Source organism: Vigna angularis, chromosome 1, assembly GCF_016808095.1.
Source record: "Vigna angularis cultivar LongXiaoDou No.4 chromosome 1, ASM1680809v1, whole genome shotgun sequence".
Taxonomy (NCBI): Eukaryota; Viridiplantae; Streptophyta; class Magnoliopsida; order Fabales; family Fabaceae; genus Vigna; species Vigna angularis.
The window spans coordinates 26,013,027-26,026,565 of NC_068970.1; the positions used below are offsets into that span (position 1 = coordinate 26,013,027).

At 35.5% G+C, this 13,539-nt stretch overlaps 2 protein-coding genes across 2 annotated transcripts; both read right to left on the bottom strand.

The window, feature by feature from the left end:
* Nucleotides 1–200: 200 nt before the first annotated feature.
* Nucleotides 201–4,970, bottom strand: LOC108347522 (polyadenylate-binding protein RBP47). Its single transcript, XM_017586814.2, has 6 exons — nt 4,389–4,970; nt 3,269–3,752; nt 1,531–1,613; nt 1,320–1,450; nt 841–937; nt 201–614 (listed from the first exon to the last, which is right to left on the bottom strand). Exons 1-6 carry the CDS (start codon nt 4,743–4,745, stop codon nt 489–491), a joined length of 1,278 nt encoding a protein of 425 aa, XP_017442303.1. The 5' UTR covers nt 4,746–4,970; the 3' UTR covers nt 201–488.
* A 2,551-nt stretch (nt 4,971–7,521) lies between these two features.
* On the bottom strand, nt 7,522–13,539 carry LOC108332692 (uncharacterized). Its single transcript, XM_017568029.2, has 6 exons — nt 13,046–13,539; nt 12,488–12,723; nt 12,136–12,394; nt 8,373–8,552; nt 8,052–8,207; nt 7,522–7,958 (listed from the first exon to the last, which is right to left on the bottom strand). The coding sequence occupies exons 1-6, from the start codon at nt 13,073–13,075 to the stop codon at nt 7,785–7,787; spliced, it is 1,035 nt and encodes a 344-aa protein (XP_017423518.1). The 5' UTR covers nt 13,076–13,539; the 3' UTR covers nt 7,522–7,784.

Here is a 13,539-nt window from a genome sequence, read left to right on the forward strand (position 1 = left end):
GAAGACCGAACTTCCCTCAAAAGAATTCCACCGCTTTAATTGAGTGGAAAGGTATTACCATTTTTTTCCAGTCCAGGGCTGCATATATACACAAATGTTATGGAACAACAATTTTTAAATTTATTGTCTTTCATTTCAAATCATGGTATAAATAATTTCATAATTGTATATTGTTCGCATTATTAGAGTCAGCGAGAAAATCGCAAATAATCTGTTCCAGATTCAGTCTCTGCACGTTGATTTTGCAAGCAATAACAGTTTTACTGTGAAGTATTTAAAATAATCTTAGCTGTCTGCTACCAATATGTTTTTAAGGATTTAAAAAACAAAAATACCCGAGTCAATCCAAAATTTCAGACTTTTTAATACAATCTTAATTAAGAACCTCGCATACCGTATAACCCAGCTACAAATTTAAAAATAATACTACAGTTTAATGGCGATCAATAAAATCCATCCTACTTCAGCACACAATTGAGCTAACCCCGTTAGGAAGCCCCTTGAATTGCAGCAGCAGCAGGTTGCATGGCTAGATCCTGATTCTGTCTCACAGCAAATCCATGGCCTCCATAACCCTGACCACCATAATGGCCTCCATTGGAATCACTTCTCCACTGTGAGCCCAAGGAATTAAATTAGAGATAGATTTCAATAAGTTGAATGTTAGAAATAGTATTTCTCGCTTGAATAATTCGAGAATTCATTTTGGGGCCCTCAATCCAAATATAGAATTGAAAAGTATGATGCTAAAAAGAGTGCCACTAAACCAATTTTCCCATTGTATATAGCCACAGGTAAAGTATATTAAACGATTAAGTGAAACAATAGACACAAACTTACATGCTTATTTCCTGGACTGCGGCCCCAAGAAAGGCGCACTGTCTGCTTCCCAATTACTGTCCCATTCAATGCCTGAATTGCATCCTCAGCATTCTTTCTGTTACAGACCCAGCATAAAGCATAGTTAACTCACCAAGAACATCCTCTGTGTTAAGCTATGCTTCTAAGGGTTAAACAACACAATAAACTCATTTTGGAGATGCCCTAAGGCAAAAGATAACACAGCACTAATTATGCTGGCAAGAGCAGTCAGAATCAAACATTATATGCACTTGGCCACAGAAATTTGATTAGATATATCCTTAGATGACTTCAAAAGCATTAGAAGCTAGCATATTCGAGGATTTCTTACCCATTACAAGAATACACAAGCCACTTCCCATTTCACGTGACCCACTTCCCTGGAGGGGAAGGGGTTCACTAACATGGAAGTTATAATCTATGTCATCATGTCAAGAGATACATCAAGAATAAAGTACCTGTCTGCAAATTGAACAAATCCACACCCTTTTCCCAATGGAATTTTCACAGAGACAACCTCACCAAATTGCAAAAATGGTTGTCTGAGATCCTCATCACTGATGTCAGAATCAAGCCCACCAACAAATATCTACAACAGAGACCAGTTACTAAGATATGAACAAAGCAAGGTGATTAACATGTACAAAAAAATTACAAAATCAGACTCACGGTAGTGTTGTTCGAATCTCCTTCAGATTGGGAACCTTGGGCCACAGCACCATTTGCCGAGTGTCCACCAGCCAATACCACAGCTAGTTAAAGACAAAATATCAGAGTTTGAAGTTTCTAATCAGAAGCGCCATACATGATATACTTCATTCCAGTGAGAACCTTCTTCTGGTTTTATAAACATAAACAGCAAGCCTTGGCAATATATACATTTTAAAACAATGAACAATGAATATTAATGCTTGAATATGGATTCAAGTTTCTAAATTGTGAAAATATATCTACACATGGAAATTAAAAGATAAATTGAAGTGTGAGAGAAACAACAGACTTGTAATTTAGAATTAGCTAATATATAAAATGAAATGGGTAAGGGAAATATAAACAGAGAACCAAAGAATAAACAAATTTGAAGCATGCAACTGTCAGCTAAAACTGTTAGAAGTTATGATTACTGGTGGTAGAACAAAAGTACATACACAAGATATGATTACTCATACAATTAAGCACATTCCTTGCAACTTATTCTTCATAAATGTCAATTTACAATTATTAACCACTTAAGGAAGGAAGTGTACAAAACAAATAATAACCAAAGATGATGAAACCTCAAGAATGCATAGGCTGGAGAAAAAAGACCTAACTTCTAAAATTGAATAAGGAAATTAAATTTGGGGTTTCCCTTCTGACAATATAAAACAAAATAGTAGTTTAATTGAGATACAAATTGATAATGGGAAAACCCATTTTCCGAACAAAAGAATTGAATCCTATCATGTACAGTAAACTCATGACCAATAATAAAACATAATTCCAAAAGCAATTTAACATAAAGAAACATATATAAACATATAGTTTCAAAATAGTTTTAACTTTATTTTCCAGAATATCATCACTAGAAAATATCTTTGTTTAAATTCAAAAATAAAACTTCATTATAATGAATCTAAATTTTAATTTTTTTTACTTTACATGTTTATTAAAAGAGATTAGGCAGTCCAGTAGATAACTTATGGCCTAAACTGAAGAAAAACAAAATCCGATTGGATGGTGTTTTTTCTTGGACCTAAAACATAAAAGTTCCTAAAATAAAAAATGATGTCTGCCGTTTAACTTAAGGTTTTGGTCATTTCCCTTCTTGACCTTCTAGCAGCAAATGCAGATTGAATGGAACAAGGGGTTATATCTGCGGTGCCATATGATTTACCCTCTCTAGTGGGCAATTCTTTTGCAATTTTTATCTAAAAAAATGACCTACGACCTGGTGCAATGCAATGAACTTTGGACAGCAAGGCATTGACCGATGGCCAGTGCAATGAAATTGCCTTTGGACAGTAAGGCAACCTGCTCCCTGCTGCCAAACAATCAAAATATAGGTGTGCAAGATGCGATTCATTTTAGATTCACACAACCTAAGTGCAATTTAAACAGAGTCAATGCAACCCCAGATTTTTATTGCCAAGTTGATGAAGGTATATGCTGAAGAAAAGAAAGTGACACGGAATGAATTACTAACTGAACAATAAAATATCATGATAAAATAAAGATTGAATTACACTTATCACCCTGAGGTTTTGTGAAATTACAAAAACTTCCATTCCACGACAACAGGGTGTAATGTTTTTCAAACAATTACTGAAGGTTAAATTCTCAAAAAAAATCAACTGTCATTAATGTAATTTACTGCAAATTAAAACTGTGTCACAAGCATGCAGAATAAGAATTATAAATAACAAACCTTGAGAAGAATATTGTTGTTGATAGCCATAAGTTTTCTTGGGAGTTGCAACACCTATTCTCATGGGTCTACTAGAACAATAAACACCATTCATTTCAGTCATTGCCCTCGTTCTCTCATTTTCATCCCCAAACCTAACAAAACCATAACCTTTTGAGCGACCAGTATTAGAATCAATGACAACTTTTGCTCCCTTAATAGACGAAAATCTGCTCGCAAAAGTCTCTTGCAGCATAGCATCAGTAACATCAATGGCCAAGTCCCCCACAAAAATTGAGAGATCAGAAGTAGCATCAGAAGATCGCCTATCCCCAGCACTGAATGTGGCCCAATTCAGACGAAATGCCTGATCTGTGTTTGGCATCATGGTGCTGTTATAGTTCTGCAAGACTTTTTCAGCCGTCGCACGTGAATAGAACTCAATGAATCCATATCCCTCAGACTGACCAGTTTGCTTATTCCGAATGACCTTGGCCGACACAACCTGCACATATGGCAACATAATCAAAAAGAGTCTTGCAACGCAAAGCACTAACTTACACCCATGTTGACACTAACTGGGTAGCTCACAGGAAAAAAGATTCACACTTCACAAATAAATTGCAATGGCTGATTGTCAACTATGGATCTTAAAGATGCGGATATTTAGGAGAAAAAGACTTAAAAAACACTAAAAAGTACAAGTTTTACGAGCCACTTTTTCCAGTTAGAATTAAGAGATCTTGAATGTATTTATTCGACGAAAACTTAGGTCAACAGAGCAAAACCCTCAGTTAGGGGACCACTTAGGCTTCCAACAGTACAACTCCCATGGATTCGCAATCCCAAGGATTGAAACTGAAGAATAGATCATCTCATACAATAATTCCCTAACAAACAACCGGAATCACAAACAAAAAAACAAGATCAAGAAACTCAAAGTAAAACTCGCAACGCAGGCAACTAAAACAACCTGCATAGAAAGAAGTTTGAGAATGATTCAATAATCAAAAGAACAAGCGGAAGTTTCTGAAGTAACTTCCAGCAACAAATCAAGCTTACTCACACGTATCAGAATCAAAGAACTGAAGGTGAACGAATCTCGTTATCGAAAAAAAGAAGTGAATGAATTGAACGGTACCTCGCCGGTGTGAGCAAAGCAGTTGTGGAGGTAGTTTTCGTCCATCCAATGGTGGAGGTCGCCGAGCCAGATGGTCCTGATCTCGTCGGAGGAGGCGGCGGGAGATGCGGCGGGCTGTTTGTGATGGTGGTGGTGGGAGGGAGGGGGCGGCGGCGGGGGGTAATGAGGGTGGACATAGGGCATATAATGCTGGGGGTACATCATCATCTGCTGCTGCATCATGGCCATTGCGGTGGCGGGATACTGCATGGTCATCCATTGGTGCTGGTACTGATGCGGCTGCGGCCACTGCTGCTGCTGCCCCTGCTGCTGCCCCTGCTGCTGACTCAGATCGCCGTTGCTGCTGGGTTGAGCCATCACTACCTGCTACCACCTACCTATGTTAAGTTCCTTTCCCTTGCTCTCTTTTTCTTCCCACCTCGCTCGAGAAGAGAAGAGAACGATACGACCTGGTCCAAGCGGGTGCGGAGATGCCAAGACCAGGCGACAAAGAGAGAAAGAGAAAGAGAAAGAGAAGGGCGAAATTTGTAGGGTTGCTCTTTTATAAAGGAACACCACACCCACACACACACTTAACGCCACCACTGCAACCCAAGTGTGGGTCGACATAACAACACAAATCGGTTCGGATCGGATCTCACTCAGGGTAAAACCGTAAAACCCAAACCCGCTTCCAGCTTCGCAAATGCACCCTCTTTAGCCGTCCGTGATTTTCTCTCCTGTTCAGGGTCCCACTCCTCTTCATCAACGGCTCTCCTTAACCCTCTTTCTCTCCCACTTGCCTCAAACCCTTCCATTGCACTCACTATTTCTTTTTATATTATTTTTTGAAAAATTTGACCTGTGGAGATGCAATAAAAATGTTTTCAAATTCTTTATTCTTTAAATAAGCTCTTAATGAATTACCTAAGCCTCTAAATCCTATTTATTTATTCAAGTAACAAATTAACTATCTAATTATGTAATTTCCTAGCTTAAATTGAATTTTTAATTAATTGTTCCACCTTATCACCCCATGTGCGTGTATACATTTAAGACTGTCAAGTCGGTTTCTTTTTCAACACAGTTGTTTTTTAATAAAAGTAAAGGATGCCGGGAAAAAAATTATTATTCATTTTTCTTTCAGAAATTATTCATTCATATCCCTTCTCTTTTCTAAAAAAAAAAGATAATTCATTTGGAGAAGTGGTTGATCTCAACGTCGTCAACCACGGAGGAAGTGGATTATACTCTAATAATGTAAACGGATGTATCATAACGTATTTTTTGGTTTAATTCCAACTAATGTTTAGTTAAATAGATAAGTTATAATAAATTACCAACTAATTACTCTGTCGTATAACAGATATTTAGACTTCTATTTTGTAATTATATCTTTTGTTTTCTTTTACCTCACACCACTATTGAAGTCCGAACGCGATTTCCTCTAGGGTAAGGTCAAAACGTGATGAAAAAAAGTACTTTTATGAAGTTGAATATTTATTTATTCTAACAGATCAATCGCAAAGAAGTAAACACTAAGCTCTAGAAAAGAATTTTAATTTAGGATTGACTTTTATATATCGGTGTCTATTACAATATTATTAATCATGAATTTTAATTAAAAAACTAATTAGAATACAGTTATTAAATGTTTTTAACCCTATCATATATTATGGGTGTATCAATGAAGTAATTTGTAAGCTTCTCAAAAGCTTATAAGCTTTCAGCTATGATCTGAAAAAAGAAATTACAAGTTTATAAATTAGTACACTCTCTTAAAACAACTCACAAATACACTCTATCATATATGGTAAAATTGTTTAGTTCTTACAATAATGACTTAAAAATCATATCTCGGGAGATTTTTTATGCGAAACATAAACTCTTAAAGTAAGTATTACAATAATTTAATTAGAATGCAGTCGTCTATAAAAGTATTTTATCACCATTCAATTATAAGTTGCCGTATCTAATAAGATTATTTACTTTTGTGATAATTGTTTAGTGGACATTATAAAATACTTAAATTAATATATATAGTTACAGATTAGATTTAAATTTAAATTATAAACCCTACCAATTGGAAAATATTTATATTAACAAAACACATACCCATATATAGATGTTAATCCCCTTGTGAAATTTAAAATAATAAAAAAATGGATATAAAAACAGTAGAAGTTGGTAATTTAATATAAAAAAAGATCAATAGCTGAATATAAATATCCTAAAATGTTATGTATAAAGGCTATTTAGCTTGTTAGAATAGAATTATTATCAGTGGAGAGGGAATATATTAATGGCATTAATTTTTATTGATGAATGAGGAGGGACAAATACCACTTGCCTTCACCAATAACTTTTAAAAAATAGCTATGATTTGCGGATTCAATTTGCATCTTTTAATAGAAGGATGGGCATGGTTTAAAATCTTGGTGCAATGATTGTTCTTTTAAAAAACAGTTGTTACGTTGCGTTTGGTGGTGGCTTGGAACGTTGGATTTGCATACTTGCATCGCATGTTGTTTAAGAACGTGACCAGGTCAAAACCTATGTATGAGACATTGAAGCCAACGTGTCACAAATTCCCAGTCAACTTCGTACTTCTCAAATCAAATTTTAGACTTTTAGTAGGTGCACCCCCTTCGCCCGCAACTTTGACCAACTTCCATTACATCAATGTAATTTCGAAATAGGACACAAATAACAACCACAACACGATTATTATTCTATTATTATGATTATTTGACCATCAATATGATGCAAAATATGCGATTAAGAGTATATAGTAGCACGATTTGTTAGATTCACACACATAAATCTATGATTAGCGAGAAGGTGTTTGAAATTTGGTTTAGTTAACAATTGCGTGTAATAAACATGTGGTAGAGTGTGCCCACCAAAATTATTCCTGGTCCAGCTGTTGGCAGCAAAACATCATGCTACTATCATCAGCCTAACTATAAGAACAGTGATATAACGTTGAACAACAACTTGGTTTAAACTTTAAGTGCATGCTCTTCAATTACTTTAAAGCACATTTGTGCTTTGACAATTTGTACGATATTCGAGGGGGACTCACTTTTTTCAACTCATGTTTTAAATGCACATGTCCGTCAATCAAAGGGAACAAGCAGGTCTCAAGAACACATTTCAAGTTGAAATTGCGAATTCCCTTGATGCATCAATACAAAGTGCATGGTGTTGCACCAGTACAAAGAATGAATTAAATAGGAAGACAAAAACAACAATACAAAAATGAGGGCCATGGCCAAAATTTCAACAGGGTGGTTGTTCTCCTGTTGGCTCTTGAACCAACTTGTGAACAAAGGATCAGAGGAATGTTAACAGCGTGGGAATAACAGAGAACAGGAAAAGGAAAAGGCAAAACGTGGTATGTACATACCCACCACTTTACCTGCGATAATCTTCACGAATGAAACTCTCGAATGGTGTTCCTGTTAGTACCTTAGTTACATCGTTCCAGTTTCCAATTTGGCTAGATAAGGACCCTTTATGTATCTTCACCTGACGGCTCTTCAAATCCATTTGAGGAACCTTTAGAAAATCCTGAACATCCCTTAGTTTCTGGAAACAAGAGAGACAATTCAAATGTCAAGACCCCTTTTACAAACATATAAAGAACTTGTTGCAGGCATCATGCAGCAGGTTGTGACTTACGGTGCGGTTTTTTACCACATCTTCATAGTACAGGATAATATGCCTGGTGCTCTTGAAATACTCCAAGGCTTTGGTGGTGGTTTCATTCACTTGTCTAAGTTGTGCAATCAGCAATGTTGAATTTATTATAGGCTTGTATTTTGCAAGCACTTCTGCCTGAAAATGTAATCAGAACCCAGGAACATGAATAATTTGTAACTATTTCTTTAATGCATTGACTGACTTGAACATCTTGAATCAAATAGAAGCATTGATGCAAATGTTCAACCACGAACATTCAAACTCAAACAGGTACACATGCACAAAGAAAAATGTAGAGACCTCCTTGGGTGAATGAACATGAGATTTGTGAGTCCCGTTTAATAGCTTAGCGTTCTTATCATATTCATTTGCAAGTACAGAAACCATCCGGCGCAAAAGATTCCTTCTGAAAAGAAATATGAGCGAAACACCATGTATTCTGAAGTACTCAGCAATTTGTTCGTGATGCTGCATCAATCCCTGCATTAAGTAACAGATATTATGATATCCTCAAATCTCACAAGACTAAGGGCCTGTTTAGAAGAAAAAAAGGGAAAACAACAGATATTTAGCTTCTCCATAAGCCAAAAATAGTTTCTGCAAAAATTAATTTGTAAAAATTTTATAATATAACTTCTCTAAAAAAAATTAGCTTATGCATATGTTAGTTTTAACTTATAAAAAAAGGTTCATTTTACTTATTTCTCTCTCCTAAGTCTTTATTGAGAAGTTTATAAAAACAGGTCCTAAGACAATAATGTATATAACAAAAGTCTGTTAGAAGGCATGGAAAGAAAGAAGTACTATATTACTGGTGTTGCTTTTGATAGGCTTGTTTCTAGGTTGTTTTTTGTTTAGAAGGCATTGGCTCCTTTTAGATACCAAAATGTTCCTAACAGTTGCAAGAAAGGAAATTCAAATATAGGGAATCAAATGAATTAGCCTCACTCATAAAAATTTAATTTAGCATCATCAAGTGTTCTTGCCAAAGAATGGGCAACTTATATACAATAGTTCAGTAAAAATGTTGAGAAATATTATCAATAGAGATTGTTGTAGCATCAGAAATTGTGTCCACCAGCCTGTAGTAAGAAACATGGTAATACTTAAACTATCTTTTCAAATATTTGAGCTTATTTGAAAATCGACATGCAGTTAGCGACTTCTATATTTTTAGGAACATAAAAGCAATTACACAAGAGACAAGTCGTAGTTCATTCTCAACCAGGTTTTATTATTATACTTTCTTCTAAATCTAATAAGGTTGTATTGTAGACTTGGCTTATACACTCGAGCATTCTATTAACTAACATTCAAAGAAACTCCAAGAACCATCTATCATATGCAAAACCATTCAAACATAAAAAAGAACACCGTTCTTCATTGAACCTCCATCAGTATATGTTATGTAAACATTTCTTAACATACACAAAACATCTAGGAAGGAGTAAAAAACATCGCAAATAACAAAAATTAAATAGTACTGAAAAGCTCAGCTAGACAAACTACGCTGAAGCTTTACAACAGCTACAGCTTGAAAAGAACAATTATAAGAATGTCAAATTGTAAAGAACACAAAATAAAAAGGTCATGCTTGCATAGTCTACAACATAGTTTGCGTTGGTGCTTGCGTGTAAGAGAAAGAGAGTTAATTCTAAGTCTCCCAAGTATCATAATTCTGTGACCCTTTAGAAAAACTGGGAACATGTGCCTACATCTCTCATAAACAGTTTAGACCTCATGAAAAAGCATTACATCCCTCAAAATTCCAAATCAGTCGACAGATACATCATTCAACTACTAGTTCAAAAGAATAATGAATTGCATTCCAGATCTTTGTATTATTCTTCATATCAATTTTGACAAGTTTCCTTTATGAAAGTTGAGGCAAAAATACAACGCGGGGAAGTCAAAACATAATTAGCCCTCCCACGTCTTGAATCTCATGCATAGATGGTAACAAGAACAAAATCATTAATCATATCTGAAAGCATATTTCACCAGGCAAAATCCTCAATACCTGACACTCCCTAAATGTAAGAGAAAGTATCCCACATCCCTTGAGCCTTTTTACCATCATTAAGAGATAGCATTCTCTAAATTAAAATTTCCAATTCCATTTTTCATTAGACTATGGAGCTTGACACTATGATAGAGTGTAAGGGTCAAACAGAGCAGCAGCTAAGCCATGGCCCTAATATATGGAAGGTAGGAGAAGGGAAAGAGGAGCACATGGAAGATATTAAGGGACAGACAGTTACGCTGAGTGATTGAGGAACGTGACCCAGTAGCAAGAAAAGGTGGAAGAGGTCATGAAAAGAGGAGGATCGTGAATTGAAGGGGGAATTCAGAAAAATACTCAGATTTATGGTCCAGCCTTTTGGTTGGGCAAGGAGTAGCTAGGACTGGGTATAATTAATTAAACTATACTAAACTATATTTTTAATAAACTAAAAAAAACTGAACTACTTGATATAATATCTAACTGTATTGTTTAAGAGTTCAGTTTTGAAAAACTGAACTTATATCAGTTAACTAATAACTAAACTTAATAACTCATCAATTCCAACCATGTCAGAACAAATCAATCCATCCACAAGCAATTCATAGTAAGTCACAGCAAAAAGCAAAAAAAATAAATTAACCAGCTCCAAAGCAACAGTTTTTTTTTCCCATCCCACATTATCGACAAGGACGAGGAAAACATCCCAAAACAGAGCAATAATTAGAAAGAAAAAAAACACAAATCCGCATGTACCTAGTTGACAAAAAACTAAACTTTTTAGCTGAAAACCAAACGACAAACACCTAGAAAAGCACAAGAACCCTGATGAAGGTAAGCTAAGACGTAAACAATAAGAAAATCAAAGGAAAAATCTTGCAAGCACAGAAGAGAGAAATAGGTTTTTTTAACAGAGAAAAAGGAATATCTGAAACAGAGATAGATAGATAGATTGAGTTGGAAAACAAGGCCACCATGAAACCACAAGGGCTTCAACAATAAAAGTAAAAGAAGTGAGAGGAGATTAAACTTGGAAGGTAACAGCATGGGGTAGTTAAAGGGTACAGAGAGAGGCTTCTGAAATGTGAAATAATATACCAAATATTGTTGGAAGAGAAAGTAGTGTTCCGGAATGAGTATGAAATAGATATTATGAAACAGTAGTTTTCAGTTAACTGCACAAACGGCACTGAAAATACTATGAGTTCATTTTTTTTAACCTGAACTAGATAATAGTATAATCAGGTTTTGGTTAAAATAGATTAGTTTTTTTTAGTATAAAATAATACAGTTAACTATAATTTAGTATAGTTAAGATATTTTTGCCCAGCCCTAGGAGTAGCAGTCATTATCTTCTAGTAAACTTATTTCATTTCTTAGTTATCCTCACCATTTAGTTGTTTCTTCCATTACTGTTATATTTTCAGTTCAACAGAGCGTGTTTCTCTTTTAATTGCGAGAGTGACTTTAAATTGGGCCCGAACAGAATGATCATTACTTTTACACAATAAACCTGCATATTGTACACTAGTTTAGCTAAATCACTCCAAATGCAGTGGTCAGTCTTAGAGGAACAAGGGGAAATCATCAGTCTAGCTTGGCAATCATAGATTTAATGAAAATTTGTAAAAGCATCTTAAGAACTAACAACAAACTGGAGTTAATATATAATTTGGTCTTTGAAAATGGCAACTTGAGCTTCTTTGATTTGTAAATATTTTCATAGATACATGTGTGTGGGTGTGTGTACAAACTAGTCCTTTGGTAACAAACTTTGTTAGCAAAGTTAACTACTTGATAGGGTAAAGTTGTAAGAAGTTGACACTTTTGAAGACCTATATGTAGAAGTGGATATTCTGGGACTCATTCAAGCAACGCAAGTTGTAACCTTAAAGGATCAGATTGTACATTAACTCAAACTTAACTATGCGTATATCAGTTATTCAGATGAAGAAAAACAGAGAAAAATGATTGACTGTTGCCAAAAGATACAAAAAGTGCTTCAAACAAGACAAGTATTTCTTAAAATAAAAGGTCATCCACAAATAAAACAACCTTTACCTGATTCAGCATCCACTTCAAGCCAACAGCAGTGGTGCACTCATTTTTTGAAGCACTACTTAACCAGTCTAGATTATAAATTGTATCCAGCGTCTCTGTTATTGTTGACATGTTGCTCCTTCTCACCTTAACCGAAAATATTTCCCCATTTGAGCTTATGTTATCATGACTGTTTAAAAACGTCTCAAACCATCCACTCCCAGATCTCTGCATCGACAGAATAGCAAAATAGCGCACAGGGTGGCAAGCGCATTCCGCCCTAACACAGAAATACCAAGCAAGAAATATCAGTAAAATTCAGACATATTTTGCAACAAAACCTTAGATTTAAGCAATATATTAATAATTCCACCTGCTGTAAGTTTTGGGTTTAGGGTAGTGCACATAAGGAATCTCCCAAGGTTCAATGTTAGGTTCTGGGCACGGCTTTTGTTCAACCTTGATCTCTAGAAAACGAACCTTAGTGCCAGTGCCTATCTGCTTCAGACAAATTGAACATATATACACGCCACTGACCATGGCAAGGGTCAACACAACTAGCCTCCACACAAACGTAGAACTCTTCCAACTCTTCACAAGCAAAACATCCTGTAACCAAGAACCACAACTAAATCGATTTATTTGTATCAAAACATATACCATAAAGGCATAAGCATGGTTAATCCCGCACCTGAAATAGATTGAAACCCCACAGAATCTACATCTTAAGGAAACTACCCAATCAAACGCCTAATAACCATGACCTTAAAAACACATATTCGTAGGGGTTACTTTAAGGAACCAGATCGGACAATTTCACGTGCCACCCCATGTAAAAACAAAATAAAAAATGAAATCTTTTACTTCAAATTTTGGGAGATTTGAGGAATAGGACAACATGGCACGCTGAAAGGTGAAAAATTACACTTACCTTAGCGAAGGAAGAGAGATCATCGGCCATTGTTGACGAGCTCAAAAAGAATGCAGATGAAAAGGCATTTTTCGGGTACCTTTCTGAATTTCTTTCTTCGGTTTTTATTCTAAAGCTTTTGTTTCAGCTCTCATTGCTGCAACCAGCAACCACACAGGCCAAAAAAATGGAGGAAAAGCAAAAGGGGTTCCTCGATGAGATGAGGTGCGTGCGAGACACTGAGCTTTTTCTTTCTTTTTTCCTTTTTATTATTTGTTCTTCTTTTTTATCCCTTCTCTTTTTGAATTATTTTTTGGATCTCATGAAAAATGAAGTAATTATTTCTAGGCTTCTAATCTTGGATTTCGGATATATACTACACATATATTTTCGGTAATCTTGCACTATGCCCAACTCTTTCTTTGTGTTCGGAAGTGCTTCGAGTATCGTTAGGAGTGAGGACGGTTGAGTACGACCAAAGAAAAACGACATCATGAGTGCGATCCATCGCCTCT

Bases quoted from the DNA above. Each gene is read 5' to 3' on its own strand.
- LOC108347522 (XM_017586814.2), bottom strand. From the start codon at position 4,745: ATGGCTCAACCCAGCAGCAACGGCGATCTGAGTCAGCAGCAGGGGCAG. The intron at 3,753-4,388 runs GTACCGTTCAAT...CCATATGTGCAG, and splicing joins GCTTTGCTCACACCGGCGAG to GTTGTGTCGGCCAAGGTCAT. The intron at 615-840 runs GTAAGTTTGTGT...TTGGGCTCACAG, and splicing joins GCAGTCCAGGAAATAAGCAT to TGGAGAAGTGATTCCAATGG.
- LOC108332692 (XM_017568029.2), bottom strand. From the start codon at position 13,075: ATGGCCGATGATCTCTCTTCCTTCGCTAAG. The intron at 8,553-12,135 runs GTAAAGGTTGTT...TACTTAATGCAG, and splicing joins TGAAGTGGATGCTGAATCAG to GGATTGATGCAGCATCACGA. The intron at 7,959-8,051 runs GTAAGTCACAAC...TCTTGTTTCCAG, and splicing joins ATGTGGTAAAAAACCGCACC to AAACTAAGGGATGTTCAGGA.